Below are 22,799 nucleotides of genomic sequence, written 5' to 3' on the forward strand. Positions count from 1 at the left end.
GACAGTAAAATGTTATATAAAACATTAAAAACTTAAACAAATTAGTATGGTACTTTGCAAAAACATTTTGCAAGCTAAAAAAGGTATCCTAAAATGTAGAACTTGAACAAGAGCTAGATTTTTAAACATCTGTATAAAACTGCTGTGTGTATTGTACAAATCTTTGAAAAACAACAACTTACTTTCTTCTTAAGCTTTTAGACTTAATAACAATTTTTTTATTTAGTAGTGTTTTGTAAGCAGCAAATGTCTGAGACTTTGAAACAATTTATTGATTAGTTACATAAATGAACTTTATTTTCAACTTAAACTGTCCAAAGTAGCTGAATTTTAATTGGTGAATAAAGTCAGAGTTTAGAGGCTTGTAAAAAGATTACGAAACTAGATACTTGCGGTCTTTTGTAATTTGCGCGCTAGTATATGAAACACATAAACATTTGTATTTTGTCCAATTAAAACAAACTGCTATTAATGCTATGTAAAACCCAGTTGTGCCAACTAAATCAAAAGTTTAGTGCAATTATTCATATTAAACTCTTATTTTATGTAACTAATGTTTTTTTACTCATGGTAAACTAATTAATAACTTGGTTGTAGCTTTTTTTAACTCGCCTTTGGTAATTGCTTTAGGTAACAATTTTGAATAAATGTCACTAATGTAAAGTGATAATAAAAAATATTACCTTATAAGTTTTATGTTACGATTTTAGGATTAATGTGCGATAAAAATTTTGCACCCAGTAATTTCGGTATGGTATAACTTTCCGAATAAAAGTAAACTTAAAAAGGTATTATAGTATTACATGATTTTATACATTTTAACTTAAATAACAACTAATGAAAATCTATATATCTTAAAAGATAGAGCCTAGTATAACTGCCTGAAAATCGCTTTGTGAGAGTTAAGATTTTGTTAACCAAAACTATTTATTTAAATAAACATAGAAATTTTAGTACAAAAGTTTATCAAAAATTGTTTAGATCAAAATTTAACTTACATAACTATAAAATTTTAATCTAAATTTACAAAGTATTAAAATTGTTAGTATTAAAAATAATACTAAAACACTATTTAAATGTGATTTAAACTTATCATAAACTTAGTAAAATTACTTAGAAGATGTTTTGTTAAGATTTAGTTTTAAATACTTTTATCTTTTGTTAAAATTTGAATCAAACTAAATGCTTACATAAGTATAAAATTTTGGTCGTGATAAATATAATACCGTCACAAGAATAAGGATGTCACGACCTTATCACGTCATAATTAATCATAAAAAGCTGTGCGTAAACTGAATGCTTCTACAAAAAACGTTTTAAAGTTTAGATTCAATATTTATGTTATATAAGACAACAAAATTTAAGTTGTCAATTAGAAAATCATAAACACTATATAACAGCAAATGAAGCTCTAAAATAAAAATATTAATATTTTTTTTCTCATAAAATTAGCCTTACACAGCAAAAACCATGTGATTTTCAAACTTGAAAACTTTTGTTAGTTAAATATTTATAAAACTTCTACATAAAAACCTACTATGTTTACTTCTTTTGAATTTGTAATTTTGAGTTCAACTTTGTTAAAAGAAAAACTTCATAACAAAAGACCATGTGATTTTTAAAATAAAATTATGTTTTGACTTCTGTTGTTAATATGGTAAAAATTCTGCATTTTAAACAGCTAAACACAATATTTTCTTTACACAAAAAATAGCTTTCAGTCTAAAGCTCGAACATAATTCAACTATACATTTCTAAGGATGTGAATTATGTCTTAAGATAAAATAGTATTTTCTTAGAAAAACCATTTGTGTTTTCTATGAAGCTTGTATTTACATTTATTTATGTGTAACAACACTTTTGTATTTTAGCAAAATTGAAAAACTAAAGCCAGTTAGCATTAATTTACCATCAAAAACACATACATTTTACAATGTAAAAAAAGAAAAATATTACTGTAAATCATTATCTTTTATAATAATCTTATTTTGATTAAAATGCTTTACATTACCCTTTGAAAAAAGCACACTAAATTAGTTTATAAACTAGATAAACTTATATTCTTCGTTTTCATTTAATTTAATTTTATTTAATTCATATTTATTACGAATAAGTAAAAAATAACTAAATAAAAGTGAAAATAAAAAACAACAATAACAAAAACAAACAGTAACGATATTGCAAAAGTATTAATAACATTTTTAAAAAGTGCACTTTAATTATGTAATAAAGCAGTTTTAGGTTTACTAGAAATTGAATGCATAGTATAAAAAAGTTCATATAAAAACTGCATATGTGTGTGTGTGCAAATAAAATTTAAAAAATATCAGACGAAATAAAACAGTAAAGTTTTACAGAAAACATAAAAAAATCTCATTGAATAAACTCATAAAATACGGTATAATATAACAGAATGTGTAAATAAAGTTTTAACAAGAAAAGTTATATAAAAAACAAAAAAAGTAGAAAATATTAAGAAAAACTACTGCATATAAATTTTAAAAATATGATAGAATGTAATAGAATGTATAAAAGTTTTGTGCGGTTATAAAAAGCAATACTATTTTTATTCGTACAACTTTTTGATGCAGTTTATCACTAGAGCTGTCCATCCAGTCTGATGACTGTAAATTAAAGTTATGTAAACAAAAATGAGAAACTATGACATATTTTTAATTTAAATTTATAAAAACTTAATTTGAATATAGGTTAATTGATGCACATAATCTTATTTATCAAGAGTAGAGTTAAACATTATTTTTATTAATTATAATAGCTTATTTAATTATAAACTTATATGGCAAACTGAAAGTTAAAAAATAAAAAAAAAGTTTAATTAAGACAACTTTTATCGTCAGTTTCATTATAACTTTATAAAATTAACTTGCTTCTCTTAGGTTTTTAAGTTAAGAATCTCAACTTTTCAGAAATTTTGATTAAAAAATAAATATAAAAACTCTTAAAAAGTTATAGTAAAATAACTGTTACAAAAAAAAATTAGATTTTATATAGCTAAATAATCATTTTCTCCCTTTCATTGGCTCCTATATTTAATTAACTCAATCCACTTTATTACAAAAACTTTTTAAGCGTTTTATAAGTTGTAAAAAGTATCTAGTAGTTTAGACGAAAGTTTACAAAAATAAAATCGACCTTAAAAAAAAAACAACTTTGACTCATATATATCCTAAAATAAAGTTAAAAATCTAACCTCGCCCCACACCCCCTGCCGGTTTCAGCGTGAAAATATTCGTGAAAGAGCAACAAATCCTTCCAATCATCACCCATGTACAACTTGTTGTCGCCATGACACGCTCTGCTGCCTGATTGGTTCATTTCGAATAACGAAACTAGACGACGCGATATCTCCTTTGCTACCTCCTGTTATGTGGGATTATGTTTAGAAAAAAAGAATAATACAAAAAACTCAAACTAGACTAATTTTGTACATTTATTGAAACTTTATATATTTTTTACAAATTTTACAATGCAGTTTTTAGATAATATTTAACCGTTAACTACCTTAAACTTTAATTTATAAGTCTCAAACTTTTTTCATAACAAAAAGGCACTGTTTTTATTTACTGATTTATTATTTTATTTGTTAAAACAGGTCTGACAAAAACTTTATTTATTTCATAGACGACTGCTGACAGCAGTTAAAAGTAAAAGAGACTGCATTCATTCTTTTTAAAGAGTGACAAAACATGAATTTTTTTTAGTTAAAACCAAAAACCAAAATTAGTGATAATGTCACCTTTACGGCGTTTTTGTTCGGGCGGGGGGGGGGGGCAATAAATAGTAAGGGGAATAAAAAATCATGAATAACAAGGGATTAATATCTGATAGAAAAAAGAGTTATTTTTAAAATTTCCGCCAAAGGGCGATTGTGTAAATAAATAAGAAAATCTCTAGTTCAATTTTTTTTATCTCAAATGTAATTTGAAAAAAAAAGAAAAGAATCAGCTGTTTTAACAGTTAAAGAATTCATAGAAATAGTAAATTTTTTGTTTATGGAAATATGTTTTGCGTTAAAATTTTACTTCCTGTTAGTAAGTAATATGTGAAACAAAAACATTTGTTTGTACAAAATTAATGATATGGAAACAATAAACTATTTCAAAAATTTTAATAAACATTAAAAGAAAATATATATTTATGATTAATTTTAAAGCAATGAACTGTTTCCGTTTTACTTTTTTCAAAAATTCTTAACCAAAAAAACTTTAAACAATAATTTTAACTACCTATTAATAGTTTATAATAGATCAAATATAAAAACAGCTTTTTTATTAAAAGCTTTAAAAAGTTGCACTTAGTATTTTATTCCTAACTAGTTTACAAAACTTGCAGCTGTAGCTTATGTTCTTTTAATACAAAAATGTAAAGAATAACTTTGTTGCATAAAAAGCACATATGTTAAACTTAGTGTTGCAGAAACCAGGTGTGTATTCATTGTTCTATATTTACACAAATACTCTACAAAACTGAGTTTTGGTTTATTTTTACAAAGTTGTATATAGTTTAACTAGGTTGTACTTACAAACTGTACTTTAAAATTAAGGGTTTTTTTTTACATTTAAATTAGTATACATGTTTTCATCTGAAACTGGGACAACTGTGTAAGAGCAAAACCTCAATCTTAAAAAAACAGCATATAAATTGTTCTACGGTACATAATGTACTGTACATGCATAATATTATTCACAAAACCGACATTAAAAACAGGAAGGCAACGTTTGGTGTTTATGAAGTAATAATAACAAATATATGCATGCCAGGGGGCATTTTATTAACAGGTTACCAGAGCTTCTGTAAAAGTTACCTGTCTAAAGCATGGCTTGAGCATGGTGCTGAAGAAAAAACAGATTTTTACTTTTTACAACACTGAAATTTAAATAAATTTTGCAAACTTGTACTCTGAAAACAATTTTTCGTGCTTTTAAGTATTGCACAAGCATGACTTATGCATGCTGCATGAGAAAAATACGTTTTATGAAAAAAAACCTTGAAAAGCTAAGCCTATAATAAAATCCATGAAGTTGTTTTTAATTCTAGACTTTCGTGGTTTGACAACTGCTGCAATATATTTTACTGTTATAATAATTTGATGAAAGAAGTTAGAATTCTTTAAGAAAGCAAAATAGTAACTTATTTGTAGCGGAAGTGAGTGTTACAAGTAGAAAAAATTAAGTAAAAATAAAGTTCAATCAAATTAAAAAAAGTTATTCAATATAAATTTAAACTTTTAATGCCTTTTAAAACGATTTTATTCATACATTTAAAAAATAAACATAAAGAGGAAAAATTTTATATATTTTCAAATTACTTATTTACTTAGTCATAAACTTTACTTAAAAACATTTTAGATATTTGTTTTTTAATTATTCATATAATTCACATAGTAGCTTTTCACCTAGTTAAACAGGTAAAACCGACAAACTTGAACCAAAATATTTAGTAAAGAAACTTTCACCTAGTTAGAAAATATAAACCAAACAAACGAGCGCGATAAGGTCAATGTGACGTCATAAATGCTTTATAATTCAAGCCAAGTTCAAGATCGTCGCAATGTGTGAATAATTCATGAAGGGAATCGATTAAAATTATGAAGTTCCGAAGTCAAACTGTGCTTATTTCCTGGCATTTATTTCGGAATACAAACTTAAGTAATGTATGAACAAAATACAAAAAAACATCAAGTTTTCAAAGTAGACTGTTTCGCTGTCTTTAATGACTTTTATGAAGAAAGAACAGAAAATATACAACTACTTGTACTTAGCTAAAATATCAAAATATGTTTTATTCGTTTTGTAATAGCATTTGCCAAAACTGAATTGTCGGGAAATAAAACAACAATAAAAAGACTTTTGTTGACTTTGCAAGAACTGTTTGCTTTTAAAGGAGAGGTTTTGTTTTGTATAAAAACACAAAGTTTTCATGGGTGCTGCAATAATGTATGTTTTTGTTTATGAATCTCATGTATCTTAAGGTGCCTTTTGAACTGAATTTACATACTAATCTATGTGAACATTATTTTATTTTTAGAAGATGCTGCAAACACAGTTATATCTTAACAACAAACATTAAAAAATACAATTTCTTTTTGTTGCAAGATTTTTTTTTAAACTTCTAAAATAATAATGATATAAATTTAGGATTTGTTAATATTTAAATGTCATTAAGTTATAAAAGTAAGATGATTTTAACTATAAAAAGACTTTTTACACATAAAGATAGATAATGTACCTACTTTATTAGCAAAATTTTTATCTAAGTTATTGAGTTAATCTAGAAAACTTAATTTGTTTTTCATTAATAAAAAAAACGAACTTTCAATCTCATTCGATTACCACTTCCTGTTGGGCATTCAACCAAAATATCATCTTGATAAAAATAATCGTATCTCTCCAATGCCTCGATTATAAGGAAGTTTACTGTGATTAATTTTTATTTTTTTTTTATTTAAAATGTAATAATAAATTATAGTTTTAGACTGATAATGATGACTTTTGTTTCATAACGCTTAAGTATTCATATTATGAAAAGTAAAACCAGGTGGAAACTATGCAATAAACGTTTTAAATTTATTATGTTTTCATTTTACTTCTGAACTTATACTTTATTGTATTTAAAAGACATCAGTTTTGAAGTTAAGTAAGTCATACATATTAAACGCATGGCAAAAATCATTTTCCTTTTTTTATTTAGATTTTACGTGATTGTAAAAAATTAAAAATTTATAAGAACTTCATAAGTTGAAAACGATGGAATAAAACAATTTACATTTCTTGTAAAATTCGTGGCTTTTTAAAAAATAAAAATATTCATGTACGAAAAATAAACATGTTTGAGATAAATTTACTAATACATATATGTGTACGTGATTTCTTATAGAGCAAATAAACTTAAACGACTAAAACAAATTAAAAATAAAAGCAGAAAAACTAATGAATTTCATATTTTAATAAAAAAATCAGAACTTAAGATCAAGTACAAAAAACATAATTGTAGATGCATTTTTCTACTTATTATAAGCTATTTTAATTAGGAACTAAAAATATTACAAACTAAAATGTTTAAAAACTATAAAATAAAAAAAATAATTATATAAAAAACAACAAACCACAAATCCAAATAGGGCCTCTCCAGTTGCTATTACCACCAAACATATTGTTCTTACTTTCACCTGGCATATAATCAACTCTGTGTTGGTGACCGTCTTGTGTATTGTATATATATGGTTCTTTTTCGTGGACCTAGAAATTTTCAATTAAATTTTAATAAAGTATTATTAATATTGACCAGATCCTGATCTAAAAAGGCAATATCCGACTGGATCCGGATACTAGATTCGGTATAAATGTAACATACTATTAAGAAAAGCATCAAAAATCATAAGAACTGTTTTATAGCTTAAATAACAAGAATAATTATCAAAAAATTGTTTTTGATATTCAACAGGGCAGAGTTTTTAAAGTTTACTAAGAATAGAGCTGTAAACTTTTATAAAATTGCACTTGTACATAATATTTAAAAGTAGTTACAACTTTACTGTATGAGTAGAAAACATAACTAGTTTATAGAGTTAAAAACATAACTATGCTATAAAATATCGAAAAAAAGAAATAAAATATATTTTGTATGAGCATTTAAATAACTCATTTTGTTTTGTTAAAAAGGTCTTAATGTTTTACTAGTATATATAAAAGGCGTTTTAAACAATAATCTTGAAAACTAATTACATTTATTGATTTTTGTTTTATAGATTAATAATAAACAATTTGAATAACTTTTTTCTTAACACTTTTTATGGTCTTTTTAGATGTTAAAAAAATATACTTTAAATATTTAAATTTTTTTCTACATACAACAGAGTATAAGCAAAAGAAAAAAACTACAATCAATAATTTTTGTCATTTTCTTTCGTAAAATAAAAATTTAACATTTTATGTTCGTTTATGTGTTTTATAAAAAGAATAAAACAAACTTGTATTTAATTTTTAACAAGATTTTAACAATATAACATTATACATTTAACTATAATTTCACGCTAAAGTTAGCACAGTGAAGTTTTTATTTATGTTTATAAATAACCTACTTCAAATATAAGACACACTATTACAAAAAAGTATTCGGTTTTAATATAAATAGGAAAAACAATTAATATAAACCACATAACACAATTTATCTTAATCAGAGATATAATAATACAACAAAAACTTTGTAAAGTACTTATCACATTTCAGTTTAAACTATTTCTACTTACTAAAGTTTTCGATTTAATAATATTGAAATCTTTCAGGGTTTTTCAAAAGTGGAAATAAAATATACCTATACTAAATGTATTACAATCAATAGCAATATTATTGTTTTATTATTAAAATACTTGGTATTTGTGGTTGCACATAATAACCATACAAAATCAATAAGTAGCTTTAATGTATATTTGCTACTGTATTGAAAATCAAGGATGTTGGGTTTATATGGTTAAACCATCAATAATTTTTTATAAAAATACTTCAACTTTTATTACTAATAAACACATAATTTTACACCTTTGATAAATATATTAATCATATATTTGTATGCACTTGTATTTCATATAATCTTCAGAAACATTGGAACAGTTGTATAACATTTGAATTTTTTTAGAGCCATAAAACTTTACAAACGTTATAGATATTAAGACGTGGTAATGATGTTAAAAAAAAGTTGTGCATTTAGTTGAGACTGACCAAAACTTTATAATAAATATACAAATATGTGTGCTTATATATATACTTCTACATATTTATCAAATAAAAATTATTATTTTACCTTAGAAAGAGACCTGATACCATATGGAGACAGAAACTCATTTTCATCAAGTAAATATTTCAGTAATGACAACAGTTGTTCTTTTGAAGGTATGGCAAGCAGAACTCTATTGTCATTTGCAGTTTCTTTGAATGTTACCTGTAAAATTATATTTAATTGTATTATGCCGTTGTTGTATACTGGTTAACTACATTGCATGAAAAAAAATCGAATTAATTAAAATAGCTTTACTTGACAAAATTTTGATAAAACAATGAAGTTTAAGTTTAAAAGAAAAAAGTTCTTAACAACTAGTTGTTCTTCAAATTTACAAGTTTGATTTATTATAAAATAAAAACAATAAGCGTTAAATAATACGTTTAAAAGTAATTTATAAACTTTGTATGAATTACTATTGTTATTGTTACATATAGAATTAGAAAACTAATGCTTATGTTTGAAAACAAAGAATAATGAAAATAGTTGAAACATAAGGCGAAAACTTGTTTAGTTTTAAATAAGTACAACTTATTATCAACTAAGCCTATATTAACATTAAAAACTGAAAAATAAAAGGCAAAAAAAAAACAAATTTATTTTTACCTTTATGTTCAGATGACTATGCTGAAAATTAAACTTGTTTTTTATGCTTATAATTTTTTCAAAACTTAAGTAATAAATTAAGAGATTTGAAAATTTGTATATTTTTATTGGTATAATATGTGGTATAAGAGTGTTTATATTAGCTGAGACTTCTACATGATTTATTTGTAACGCAATTACAAATGACTATCATTGTGCAACATTAGTAGAAAAGTTCAAAATAATAACATAACATATTGTATTCAGACCTGTAAGTATTTTCATGTATTTAACAAACTAAGATAAACACAAAAAAAAATTTGGAAAAATTTCAAAAAGACAGCTACAAAGTTATTTTTATCATAAGCTTAATTTGTTCTTTTTTATACTGATAAAAAATTATAATTTCCAACACCAAAAAAGCAATTAAAAATCAAACCAAGTCAATAAAAAAAATTATAAAAAATTAAAAATATGTCATAAAACTATAAAAATATGAAATTTTTATTTTGTTAAAGCGAAAAATTACAAAGTCAACAAAATTACATAAATGTCAGACTACGAAAAGAAAACATATTTTCAAGCATCCTCATAAAACGAGAAAGTTTCGTAACTTCAACAAATACGTCAAAACTGAAGCGAGACTTGAAATTGAGACTGAAATTTCGTGACCTATGTGTCATATCAAAATTTAAGAGCATTGTAGCACACTAATTTCAAAAAGCAAACAGTCTTTTAAAAACACATGAAAACAGGATTATTACGCAATAAAGTTCAATATGCAAAAACAGTCAAAACAAAAAAGCTTTTTAAACTGAGACTGGAATTCCGTGACTTTTAAAATATTCAAATTTCTCTCTGTAGCAAATGAGCAAACAAATGGAAAGTTGTGGAAAATGTAGGTTACATTTGTAAGAGAAGGGAAATAACAAGAGGCGTGTTTTTGGCCCGGGCGCATATATTGGAAGGAGAAACTGAAACTTAACTGTTACGTCATAATGGTTTGGTATGATGGAATTTTAAATTGCTCGGTTTCAACACCAAGCGTTTGGAATTTTGTGTGAAAACTTCAGTTTTGTACTTAATTAAAAATCGTTTTGTGTTTTAATTTTCAACCTTATTTACATAGACAAATCAAAATGAATTCAAAACTGCATAATTTTTAAAACTTAATTAATTCTTAAAGTTTTAAGAAATATAAATTTGCAGGTTAAATATGCTATCTTAAACGTAAAAAGTTTCTATATATGCACTCACACAAAGCAATAAAAAGTTATACAGAATAAACTTTTATTGTAAAAACTGTTTATAAAATTAGATTGTTTAAATTTAAATAACTCATCTAAATTACAGTATTAATTTAAACACGAAAAAAGCATTATTGAAAGTAAACTAACTGTAGTTTAAATTGATACTTCTATTAAAAGTTTTAATGTTAAAGTTATAATAGTAATAATTAAAGTAATTAAAATATTCGTTTTTATCAAATACAATTTAACAAACTAAACTTAAAATTAAACAAAAAATCATAAGTTTAAATTAAAAGTTTTGTGCTCTATAAATAAGTATAATTTAACACGAGTAAAGAGTTTCTACATTGAAAGTAGAAGCACTAAACGCAAACCTAAACAAAACTTAGATTTAATCTCTTAATGCACTCTAATTTGATATCTTCATTCAAATTTTTACTGGTATTTTAAATAAGTCATGTAAAGCTTCGTCTACGAAAAGCTAAATTAGGAAACTATTTTTACAGATTTATTTTTAGAAAATAACCAGGTGTTTCTTGTTTTACGCACTTGTTATAGCTTACAAATGTTGAAAAGATTATAGTATTATATAAGATAATACTGTAAAAACTAAATACTTTATAAGATAAAACTTTAAAAAAATTATAAGTTTTGTTAGTTAAATATATCTTATTTTTAATTTAATTCATCATCGTATCATTCGTATCAAAATTTAGGTAAAATTTATTAGTTTGTACAGATAAGTTTATGTAGCTTTATTTTTTAAGTTATAAGGAGTAAATGTTACACAACATTTAAATACAGCTTTATTCAAATGAAACCAAGTGTCAAACATAAAGGAATTTTTCTCACAAATAAACTCATTCAACCCACATATTCAAAATGTAAGTAAACAAAATGTTGAGAGCATGGCAAAGGCGTGATGCTGGTTAGCAAATAAGTTAAATAACAAGTTAGTGGAGGTTATACAAGTTGATTGTACAACATGTTAGCAATGTGTACTGCTTTTATGTGTATATTTAAGTTTGTTTAAACTCTTTTTGAAAATTTTGTTAAAATTTATCAATAATTAAGACGTTTTATAAGACGACAATTTTGAGGCAAATTAACTTGACCACCTAAAATATTAGCTCTGATAAAAACATTATATTTTACAGTATATATAGTTATAAAAGCACAACTAGTAGCTTTGTTATAAGTTGGTTAGAACTGCAAATTAGAGCAAATATTTTTTGTGATAAAATTGATAATTCAAATTGAATTGATAAAATTAGATTTAAATTAAAAAAAAATATTATTTAGATAATATCACAAAAGGTTTTTTTTTGCGTTTGAGTTGAAGTTGACAAGTTTTAAAACGATAAAACAGTTTAAATTATTATTAGTATATAATAAAATACTTCATAGCTACTAATTTTAGATAAGTTTTAATAAATATAAAAATATATGTCTATTGTAACTTAATTTAAACATTCAGTTTATAGAATTTTTGCATAAATAAGCATTTTTTGTTATCGTACAACTAAAAAAATGTATATACAAGTTGTTTGATGATTTTTATTTAAATTCAAATTAAGTTTAAACAGTAAACTTGATTTAAACTTCTTAACTTGCAGTAGAATAAGGGAACACAAAAGCAGTAATATACACTATAAAACTTATCTTAGCGTCTTCACTATCAACTATATACTGATAAGATGACAATTATCTGTAATTGGGATTTTGTTGATGGCTTAATGTTAATGGCATATAAGTAAGATAACAAAGTATTTATTTACAGGGTTGACAAATGTTTTTTGTAATTCTCTTCCAGGTTTTCTAAATTTCTTCCGGATTTTTACAAAACAAGCTTTTTGGCTTGTTTTATTGTAAAATTAAACTTAAGATAAAAAACTGTCTTCAGCAGTATAACAACATTGAATAGATAGTGTTAAGCTACAATAAATGTATTTTTTAATGAAAAATAAATATTTTTTGTTATTATCAGAGATTTTCTTATCAAACCGAAATTTCATTACTTTACATGTAATATAATTTATAATTCCCTTTTATTCAAGTTTTTAAGTGATTTTTGATCGAAATTCATGGTTTATTTTTCAAATTTTCACAAATTCAAGGATTTTCCAGAATTTAAGGTATTTTGGCAACCCTGTATATAAGTTACTTATATTAATCTAAAATCTAAATAGAAGCGTTTAGATATATATTAACTTACAATATTTTATTACTATAGTACTATAATACTTTCCTGATAAAGTATGCTCACACAATTATGCAGCTAAAATATAAAATAGAGCAAATAAATTTTTTACTGTCAAAAATGGTTAGCTTATTCTGGGAAACAAAAAATAATCTTAGATACAATTAAGCTTCTTACTAGTTTTAATTGCATTAACATGTGAATAAGACAACAAGCTTTAATACATTTAGCATAACAATTTTTGTAAAATTGACAGTTAAATAACCTTTTTTATATAAACAAATTCAAAGTTACAAAATGTTTATTCCCATGCCTGCACCTTAATGCATAAATAAAAAGCAAAAAACATTTTTTAACTTTAGCAGAATGCATCATTTCGCAGTAACTTTTGCAAAACTTAACGCATTAATGCATTACATCACCTAAAATATACTAAAACTGTTTTGTAAATCGAATAAACTTCTCCCTTTTTAAGCTGGACAGAAAGTTTATTCAATTACAAACTTTTGAGTTAGTTTTATACTTTGAATTTTTGAAACTACATATTTTTTATAGATGTAATGTGTGAGACAAAATTCCAAAAGTAAGTAACACGTAAAAGAACATTTATCTTTGAGTTTGTGGTCGGGTATTTTGTAAAAATTATAATCAATTGTCAAGGTATTCAGTTATGACCACTTATTGTAAATAAAAAAACTAAATTATACAAATATAATAAACTAATATCGTGTGCATAATAGAATACGTATAACAAAATTCAAGATTTCCAGAAATTTGGAAAAGAATACAAAACTAATTGTCAAATATCCATAAAAAGTCACAAAAATTTAGGCTGATAATTGCTTTTTTAAACCTCTAACAAATACAGTTTGAAAACTGTTTTTTTCATACAAGAAAAACAAGTTAAAAGCGATTAAAATCATAGTTGCATCGGTAAAAACATTAATCATTTTTTTTTAATTAGATTGTATGATACCGCAGTCAAAATGAACGGAATTTAACTGTTTATAATAAATCTTAAAAATATGTTTGTTTTTATTCATTACAAGGCGAGTATTGTAAAGTAAGGTTTGACATGTTTTTTGTAAGCAAAGTTGTTTGTTAGTATGAAATGAAACATTACACTTTTTGGGATTGAGTAAAAAAGTAATAGACTTTTTTTTTACTTTAATGAACATGTAATGCGCAACAAGTTATTTTTTAACCATTTTGTGGTAAGTTGAAATTTTTGCAGAATATAACAATTGCAGTATAACTTTTGCATGCATGTTAAGGTGTATTAAGGGAAAACACAGCAACGAACATTCCAACAATGCATTGCTGTTATATCACGGCAAACAGCCACGTTAATATATGTGTTTGTACAACAACACTCATACCGGCTTCACGCGTGTACAAAGCATGATGTGTTCGTGTACTTACAGGTGAGAACTTACTTCTGATGCAATTATGCTGAGACGGATGTGTAAACACTGTACAAAGGTAAAAACACTCGGATTGTGTAAACAGCAACGTTAGTATGCACTTACGCACTTTTGGCTTTCACAATTTTACGAGCTTGTAAAGTTTAAAATTATGTGCATAAAGCATGATATGACCGTGCTTGGTTGCACAGGTGAGACTTTACTTCCGAATATAAATATGAGACATAAACACAGTAAGAAGACGGAAACACTTGAAGTATTAAAATAGCGGGGCTAGTAGACTGATATGCTTTTCATGTTTGATTTTATCAGTGGCCTCAACAAAAATTTTTTTAATGCAAAGGTGAAAAAAAGAGATATAAGTACATGAAATATATTGATATTAAGATTTTTTATGAAGCTTAGTATGCTTATGATGTTCTTAAGCTTTTTTTAGCTTCGAGAAAATAATTCCATAACTTTTTAAACATATGGAAGAAAATGAAAACAATACGTTGGCTAAACAAATCGCACTCCCAGGTAAATAAACAAAAAACAGTGAAATAACACAACACTAACATTCGAGCTTTGCAGGGGAAAATAAAAACACAGACTTCTCATGCGAAGTTTGTTTTATTTACATTGCTTTAACAAGTGTGGTTACATGTCTGGCAATGTATTTTGAAAATACAAGCATTACAAAAACATACTAATAAAACAACTTTAACTGAGCTCAAAAAGGTTTTTTGTCACACTTGCACTATTAAGCGTATTCAGAACTTTTAATGTAAACAACAAATAGATTAATGTGAATCTTCAAAATTATATAAGATAAAATTATCAAAAAAATAAGCAAAATAGTAAAAATATTTATTCATTTATTTCATTTTATGTTTATTTTTTGAAAGCAAACTGCTAGCAACTCTGTTTTTGATACAGGTTAATTTTTCGACTTAACCTAATCAATTCTAATTGTGTAAACAAATATGTTAATTCGTTTTCTAAGTTTAACACCAACAACTAACATTAGGACTCAAAATGGGCTTCTTGTTCAGGAACCACTTTAGTGAGGCTGCTATACTACCTTACATTTCTTTTATAATTTTTCTTAATCATTTTATTATAAATCAACAACTAACATTAGCGCTCAAACTAGATTACTCTTCAAATTACACTCTGGTGAGGCTACTTATTTAATCTTACACTTATTTTACAACCTTTATATCAAAACATCCAACTAACGTTAGCACTCAAGTTAGGTTTGTTGTTCAGGAACCACTCAGTTCTCTTCTTGAACTCCTTTAAGTTCTGCATATTTTCATGTTCCAGCACAAGACAAGCGTACAACGGCATCAACCCCACCATTGATCGAACTCGTAAGAACGATGATTTGTTGTCTTTTTGCAGTTTGTCGTAATAGAACCCATCCTCATCGTCCCATAAACCTGTACGAGTAAGTTATTTAATGCTTTACCGGAAAATATATCCTGTTAATGATATAACAAAGATCTGTAAGTTTAAGCTAAAACATGCTACTTTTCTAGGTTTTGAAAAATAATCAAATTATACCAATACTATCTATGCCGTAACAAAATCCGTATACTTCGTCCCATAACCCTTTATTTAATTATTTTATAATACTTTACTGTTAGAATACCACAAGCAAACTGTATAAAGTTTACTGTGATGTTAGGATCAAAGTTAGTACAATATAACTTATTTTATTTCTTTAGGTTTCAGTATCTTGAGATTTCTTTTTATCTTGTAACTATGAAATTAACTTTTGATAAGACTATGTAATGCTTTAGTGAAAGTTTCAAATATAAAAACCTAAAGAAAATTATTCACAATGCTGAAAATAATTTAAGTTAAATACACAAGCCTACCTAAGTTTATGAGTTCAAGGTTAAAAACAAAGCTTCAAGCCCCCGGGGCTAATAACAATCTATTATAGAATTATGTATTGAAAACACAAACACCTGCAACTGACTGATAGACAGCGTGTGACTAATTTGCAAAGCTGCAATAACTAATTGTTAATTGTTTATTATTTACAAGTGTGAACTTTGCATAACTAATAAATAAATGAAGTCTAAAATACTGAGCCGTATTTTATTTTTTTGAATGTATTACATTTTTAAACTTTTACATTTAATCAATAGACATTTAATTTTAGTATCTTTACCAGAAATAGTTTTTTTTTAAACACATTTTTCATTCAAAAGCTTAGGTGTTAAGCCAACAACAATAAAGTTTTGAAAAATTAAGTACTTTCATACTGTTTTACCTCTTAAATAAATAAGAAATAGTTACTTTTCTTCCTTATAAGCGTGTTAAGTTTTTAAAGTAACAAGTATTTATTTCAATACCTCCACTAGCATTCATAGCATCCACGATAAATACGAAATGTTCGAAGAACTTGGAAGCCATATCTTCGTAGGAACTATCATACAACGAAAGTTCCAGTGAAATATCCAGCATCTGGCAGGAAAAAAACGCCATCCATGCTGTGCCGTCCGCCTGTAGGATGGTTGAAAATGAAAAAAAAAATGCTAAAAAATTTGACTGGAAGAAGTTTGTGAAATATATTAAAGTAATTATGAAAGGTTTGAAAATAAAATTAGAACTAAATAAATTTAAATCAATTAATTAAATAAAACATTTTTTTTAACACAATTTTTTTACTGAAAAAACTCAAGTTTATATGTTTTGTATATAAAACTAATTAATATTTAAGTCATGAACACTTGTTTTCTTGTTTAAAGAATTAAAATAAACCCAGTCGTTTTTCAAGTTTTTACAAAACAATAATTGCTTAACGTTGCAAAAAAATCGATAAATTTTTAAAACATTAATCATAAAAAATCAAACTAAAAACATGATTTATAAGAAAAAAAAAAGTTAAAATTAAATAGGGCTAAATTTAAAAAGTAAAGCATGATAATATTTTATTATTATGTTATTAAAACTTCTCAATTGTTTTTAATTTAGTTATATATATTATATATACTTTAATTAGCTTTAAATACTTAAAAGCAGATGAAAACAATTTGAAATAAAACAGATTACTTTTTTATCAGACATTATCGTTTAAAATTGACAACTTAATTGTGTATACACAAATAAAATTTCAAAATAAACCTTACTCTTAAGCAACTGAATAGCACACTCTAGCGATTAACTTAAATTTTCTAAAACAAATTAAGTGTCTTACCATTTATAAAACTTTATATTACCACCTAACATGAAGAAAAAGCTTATCAATACAAATATTTCATACGAAAACTAATTCAAATGATTTTTAAGATAAATTGTTATAAGATATCAAGTATTGTGTAAGTTAGAAATAGAAAAATTAAAGTTTTTGTATAGATAACAGTTTATAAATAATGTAAATAAAATAAAAAGTTACTTGTTCAAGATGACCACCAGTAGGTAAAGGTTTAGAACGATCAAATACACCTGTTATTAAAATAAATATATTTAAATTTGTGGATCTATTAGTTAACCTAATAAGTTTAAGATGATAACTTTTAACATTATCATTATAAAACATGTTAAAGTTGTCAATAAATAAATTTGTGCGTTAAATGAAAAACTAATATTTTTAATATACCTAAAGAATAAGTACTGCTCCAACAATTTTGTATGACAAATTTATAGTCCTTAAAAATTTTCCATTCTGATAAAACCTTTGGCATTAAAAAGATATTAACTTAAAAAGTTTGTAAAGTATTTTAAATGTTTATATTTTCTATTTAAAACCCATTAGCAAAGCCTTTTTTTCATAAAGCAACAAACCTATATTGTCAAGTCCCAGAAAACCTCCTGAAAATACATTTCTGCCTTCAGGGTCTTTTCTGTTTACCCACCTGTATTGAAATAAGTTAAAATAATAAAAAACGAATATACAGTTACGTAATAAAATTTATAACTTTTTTATTATTTTTTCTGAATAATAAAAATCATATTTACATCAACATAGATTTAGCTTCTAACAGATTCAGTGATTATTAAGTAGCAGATTGCTGCTTAGCTTATTTTAGTAAGCTTTCTTATTTTCAAGTAGTCACTTGTTAAACGTTACATAACGTATAATTAAAGTATACTTTGTGGTTTGTAAGTCTCATGTACATAAAAAAGATGCAAAATACTTTACCTACGTAGTTAAATAAATAAAAAATATTTATATATTAGAAATAATTTTTAGTTAACATAATATAAGTAAGCTTTTATAGCCTTTTTAAAGGATATATGAGGTTGATCTACAAACATAATTTTTAACAAAGTAATTTTAAATTGAAGCGTCCTATAATATGGTTTCCCAAAGTGGGCAATATCACCCTCTAAGGGCTGACTTTTTCAAAGAAGGGGCAATAAATAGTGTGAGGGTATAAAATTAAACAGGTAGTTAACTAAAGAAGGGATGTAACCTAATAAGGGCGACCGATAAAACTCTCCCAAAGGGGCACTTATGAAAATGGGTTTGCGAAACCCTGGTCTACGATATAGACATAACGCAAAGAAAAGCATATAAAGTTTAGAAAATAAGTTTGAAAAACAGTTTGATGATAAAATGGGAACATAGTAAACTATATATAATTATAAAATTTTGGTTCAGTTACATATGTTTTTTAATATATTAATAAAAGCTTTTTTAAACCGACACAAAATAAAATTCTCAGTAATTAGCAAAAGAGTCTAAGACTATATTCAATTAATTAGTTTATTTGCTTATTTAAAATATAAAGTCACAAACCAAGTAAAATTGAGAATGAGTTTTTGGAAACATTTCTTCAGGAACAATTGGTCCCTTTCTCCTTTTGGTGACGTCATCTTGTAAACGCGGAAAACTGCCCATGCGTGAACCGGAGGGTTGACGTCATCAAACGCGAACTCGTAAGCCGGTATCTGTTGGTGATGTAAAGTTTTGATATTATTATGCATTGTTGACAAATCATAAAAAAATCATTTATAAAAAAAAAACTTTACTTGGTGAGTGTTTTTGTGTAAAATGATAGGTTTTTAAATTTTGAACTTGGTAGAACTGTTGTCATGTAGATGTATTGAGTTTATTGGATTAGTTTAAGTTGTTAAGAGATCCTAAAAAGATTGGCATCTCAAAAAACAAAAGCTTGAAAATTGAATTTTTATCAAAATGTTTTTGTGGTGAAACTGTTTTTAATGGAGACTGAAATATTTGTTTTTTTAAGAGTCAAAATTAATGATTTATATTGAAATTTAGACTAAATTATGAGTTAAAAAGTTATTAAACTGTTCAGTATAAATAAAGCTAATGAAGGGCAATCCTTAAAAAAATGTTGAATTTGCATAAAAACTTGAAATTATTTAATTTTAACTTTTCAGTGTAACGCTTATAATTCAATCTGCCCGAAAAAAACTTTTATTACTAGTTTATTTTGGCTAAAACTTTTTTTTCTATCCATACATAACAAAACTGTTAAAAACGTTCCCTAACCTTAGCACTGTACTTTTATATTGTTGTAAGTCCCAAATATTACAAAAAATAAAGTTTTAGTTTTAACTTAAAATTTGTTATTGAAGAATTTTAACTGATCTAGTTACCTATTAATCTTTTAAAAAAAATATTTGATGAAACAAAAACAGAGCTCATAATTTTTAAATGTTGAAAAGAAGTCCTGTAAATTTTTTTTTTATTAAAAATCAACAATTGAAACAAACTTGACCAGACGGATGCATGTACCATTCCCTGAGGAACAATAAAAGTTGTGATTTTGCAAATTCAGCGTCTATCAATGAGAATGGAATCATGTGAAATGCCAAATCCCATGAAGCGTACTGTGTTAATAATAAATAAATGATGCGTACTGTTTTAAATGTAATTATGTATGTGTATATCTAAGCTTGTACTGTTTTAAATGTGAATATTTTAGTTAAAATATAAGATTAAATGTTAACTTGGCTTTTTTCCTGTATTTTTTATATTTTTATAGTTTTATAACCACTTATGTTAATTTTTATATATTCTTAGCACAAAACTTTTACTTAATAACACTTAATTTAAACTGAACAAACCCAAGGATATTCCCACTTATCCGGCATACTTATAACATCTCTGTTGAATAAATGCTTCCAATCACTATTTCTACCTTTCAATCTGTATAAAGTAAAATATTATTAACAAAAATTATAAACATAAATTACGTATGTGGTTGTATAATTGTTGAAAAAAGCTATACAGCAAATTAAGTACGTGATTACACTACATATACAATATAAAGTGTACTATATAATAATTATATTTTAAATTACTAACTTCTATACATATAACTAATTTCTTTTTTTTATACATGTAATTGTTTTTATCATAAGCGCAAATTAATGGCTTGTTGAATATAAAATACTCCGCATAGCATATCATTGCACGAAAAAAAATACTGAACATGTAATTATTTCAGCAAAAATTACTAATTTTATAGTTCACTCTGCTAGTGGGATAGCATTATAGCTTATTAAGAAGTTTAGGAACAACAATGTTGAAACATACTTACAATTTCAACAAACCAACAAACTTTTACTTTATTACTAGCAATTTTTCTATGCAAATTAAATAGTTTTTCATTCAATCTTTTAAACACTGGTAAAAATTATCAAAACTAACAGTGTCTATTAAATACAATCATGTCATAAAATTAAACTGCAATATAAATCAAATACTTTGTTTTTGTAAACTAATATAAGTGTAAAGTTTTTACATCTATGACATTAAACAAACAATAATTTTTGATGTTTATCTGCTTATTGGTCAACAACATTGAAATTAAATTAAATTTCAACCTATAAATACATTTACATAAAATGTTATTAAAAAAAATCGTACTTATGTAAAAATACTAGTAGTTATACACAAACTAAAATTTTTTCTCAAATAAACTGTGAGACAATTTAAACATTTTTCAAAATTATTGAAATCAATTCAAATTATTAGTTTTGATTTAAACTCATCTTTTATTAAAGCTATTTTTAAAAAACTGGTTACGTCAATATTCAATTTAGAAAAATTAAAATTCTGATAAATTTAATTCCTACAAAAATATTTAAAGGGCCACATCTCATAAAATTATTCCTGTTTGAAAAAAAAATGATCGAATGGGTCTAATTTTTAAGATAATACAGGTAAAAAAACTAAAAACAATTAGTAAAAGAAAACATTTATAATTAATGATATGTCAAGAAAAACTTAAAATTAAAAAAAATGTTTGTGTAGGTCTAATTAATAAGATTACAGTAGTAAAAGCGAGGTTTAAAATATAATTTATTAAAAAAATTGATTAGCAGTAAGTAAAAAGTTTTAAAATTTGAATCCTTAGAATCTTAATTGTTAGAATTCAAATTGTCGTGCACCTTAAAAATTTAAACAGAAAAAGTAATTATAAAACTTTTAAAGATTTTATAAACTTATTTCTAATACAAATACGATTTGACTTTTAAGTTTTTTCATTTTATTTATGTAAAAAAACAAGGTCGTAAAATATTGCATACAAAGTTTTTTTTCTTTGTTTTATGAGGAAATAAAATTTGACTTCCCTATTCAAAAAATTTATGAAGTAAATTAAATTAGGCATGTTGCAATACAATCTTAACAAACTATAACATGTCTTATAAAAAATATTTCATATTTACTGAACATAATAAATCATTTAAAATTAGTTAAACATATACCTTTTTGAAGTTATTTTTAATTCACAAAATTAAGTTATTAAAAAATAATATAACGTTTTATATATGCTAAATTTAGAAACCTATAAGTAAAAACTTATACACTGATGCTTGTTATACTTCGATGTTTTTAAAAATAAGAAACTTAACAAAGTTGTTGTTGAAAATATTAAGATTATGTAAGCTTATTTAAAAAATTTAAAATATAACCTTTAATAAATATTATAATTATCACAACAATGCAGCAAAAATCAATATGTTTAGTTATAAATATGAAAGCATTTATGTTTTTAAATGTTTTTGATCAAAATAGTTTAATTAACTTAATATTTTGATTTTAGACTAATAGCTAACTTTGCATTTTACGGAATATATTGCAACTTTTACAATAAAACAACTTGTTTTTGTATATAAAACATTTCTGTTAACAAGTTTCCCCATAACCTGTATCTTTAAGAAAATTTTCAAAATTTTTAATGACAAATAAAACTCACCTTTCCATAGGAGGAGTGATTTTGTTGGGGTCGCCTTCCAGCCAGTCTTGTATGATGTAATGGTAGAATTGTTTTGAATGCAACAACCCGGCACATGCTTGTCTCAGTATCATGAGGTGGTCTTTTGATGTGACTTCGGGAAACAATGACTGTAATGTTATGAAGTTATAGTTGTATATTGATAAAAAAAATTAATTTAAAAAATTTGGTGTTTAAAAATAATAACACCTGATGTCATTTGATGTTACTTTGGGGAATAATGACTGTACTGTGATAATATAAAGTTGTTTGTTTGATGATCATAAACTGAGATCATGTTTTCATGTAAAAACTATTACACTTTACTTACTTCGAATGGGTTTCTTTTATC

General features: G+C 24.8%; 1 protein-coding gene across 1 annotated transcript in view; it reads right to left on the minus strand.

Moving 5' to 3' along the window:
- Positions 1 to 2,217: 2,217 nt before the first annotated feature.
- LOC145837828 (uncharacterized) overlaps positions 2,218 to 22,799 on the minus strand; it is a 28,343-nt gene continuing 7,761 nt past the window's right edge. Inside the window, exons 10-22 of the mRNA XM_082945279.1 lie at positions 22,430 to 22,578; positions 20,292 to 20,373; positions 19,938 to 20,054; positions 18,994 to 19,145; positions 18,036 to 18,106; positions 17,647 to 17,696; positions 16,604 to 16,754; positions 15,477 to 15,679; positions 8,821 to 8,958; positions 7,127 to 7,259; positions 6,334 to 6,437; positions 3,212 to 3,381; positions 2,218 to 2,624 (exon numbers count right to left, since the gene is read on the minus strand). Of these exons, the coding sequence (XP_082801405.1) occupies positions 2,567 to 2,624; positions 3,212 to 3,381; positions 6,334 to 6,437; positions 7,127 to 7,259; positions 8,821 to 8,958; positions 15,477 to 15,679; positions 16,604 to 16,754; positions 17,647 to 17,696; positions 18,036 to 18,106; positions 18,994 to 19,145; positions 19,938 to 20,054; positions 20,292 to 20,373; positions 22,430 to 22,578 (1,578 nt within the window). The 3' untranslated portion in view covers positions 2,218 to 2,566. The remainder of the gene's footprint in view (positions 2,625 to 3,211; positions 3,382 to 6,333; positions 6,438 to 7,126; positions 7,260 to 8,820; positions 8,959 to 15,476; positions 15,680 to 16,603; positions 16,755 to 17,646; positions 17,697 to 18,035; positions 18,107 to 18,993; positions 19,146 to 19,937; positions 20,055 to 20,291; positions 20,374 to 22,429; positions 22,579 to 22,799) is intronic.

This window comes from Thalia democratica, chromosome 6 (assembly GCF_965202585.1).
Source record: "Thalia democratica chromosome 6, ktThaDemo2.hap1.1, whole genome shotgun sequence".
NCBI classification, from domain to species: Eukaryota; Metazoa; Chordata; class Thaliacea; order Salpida; family Salpidae; genus Thalia; species Thalia democratica.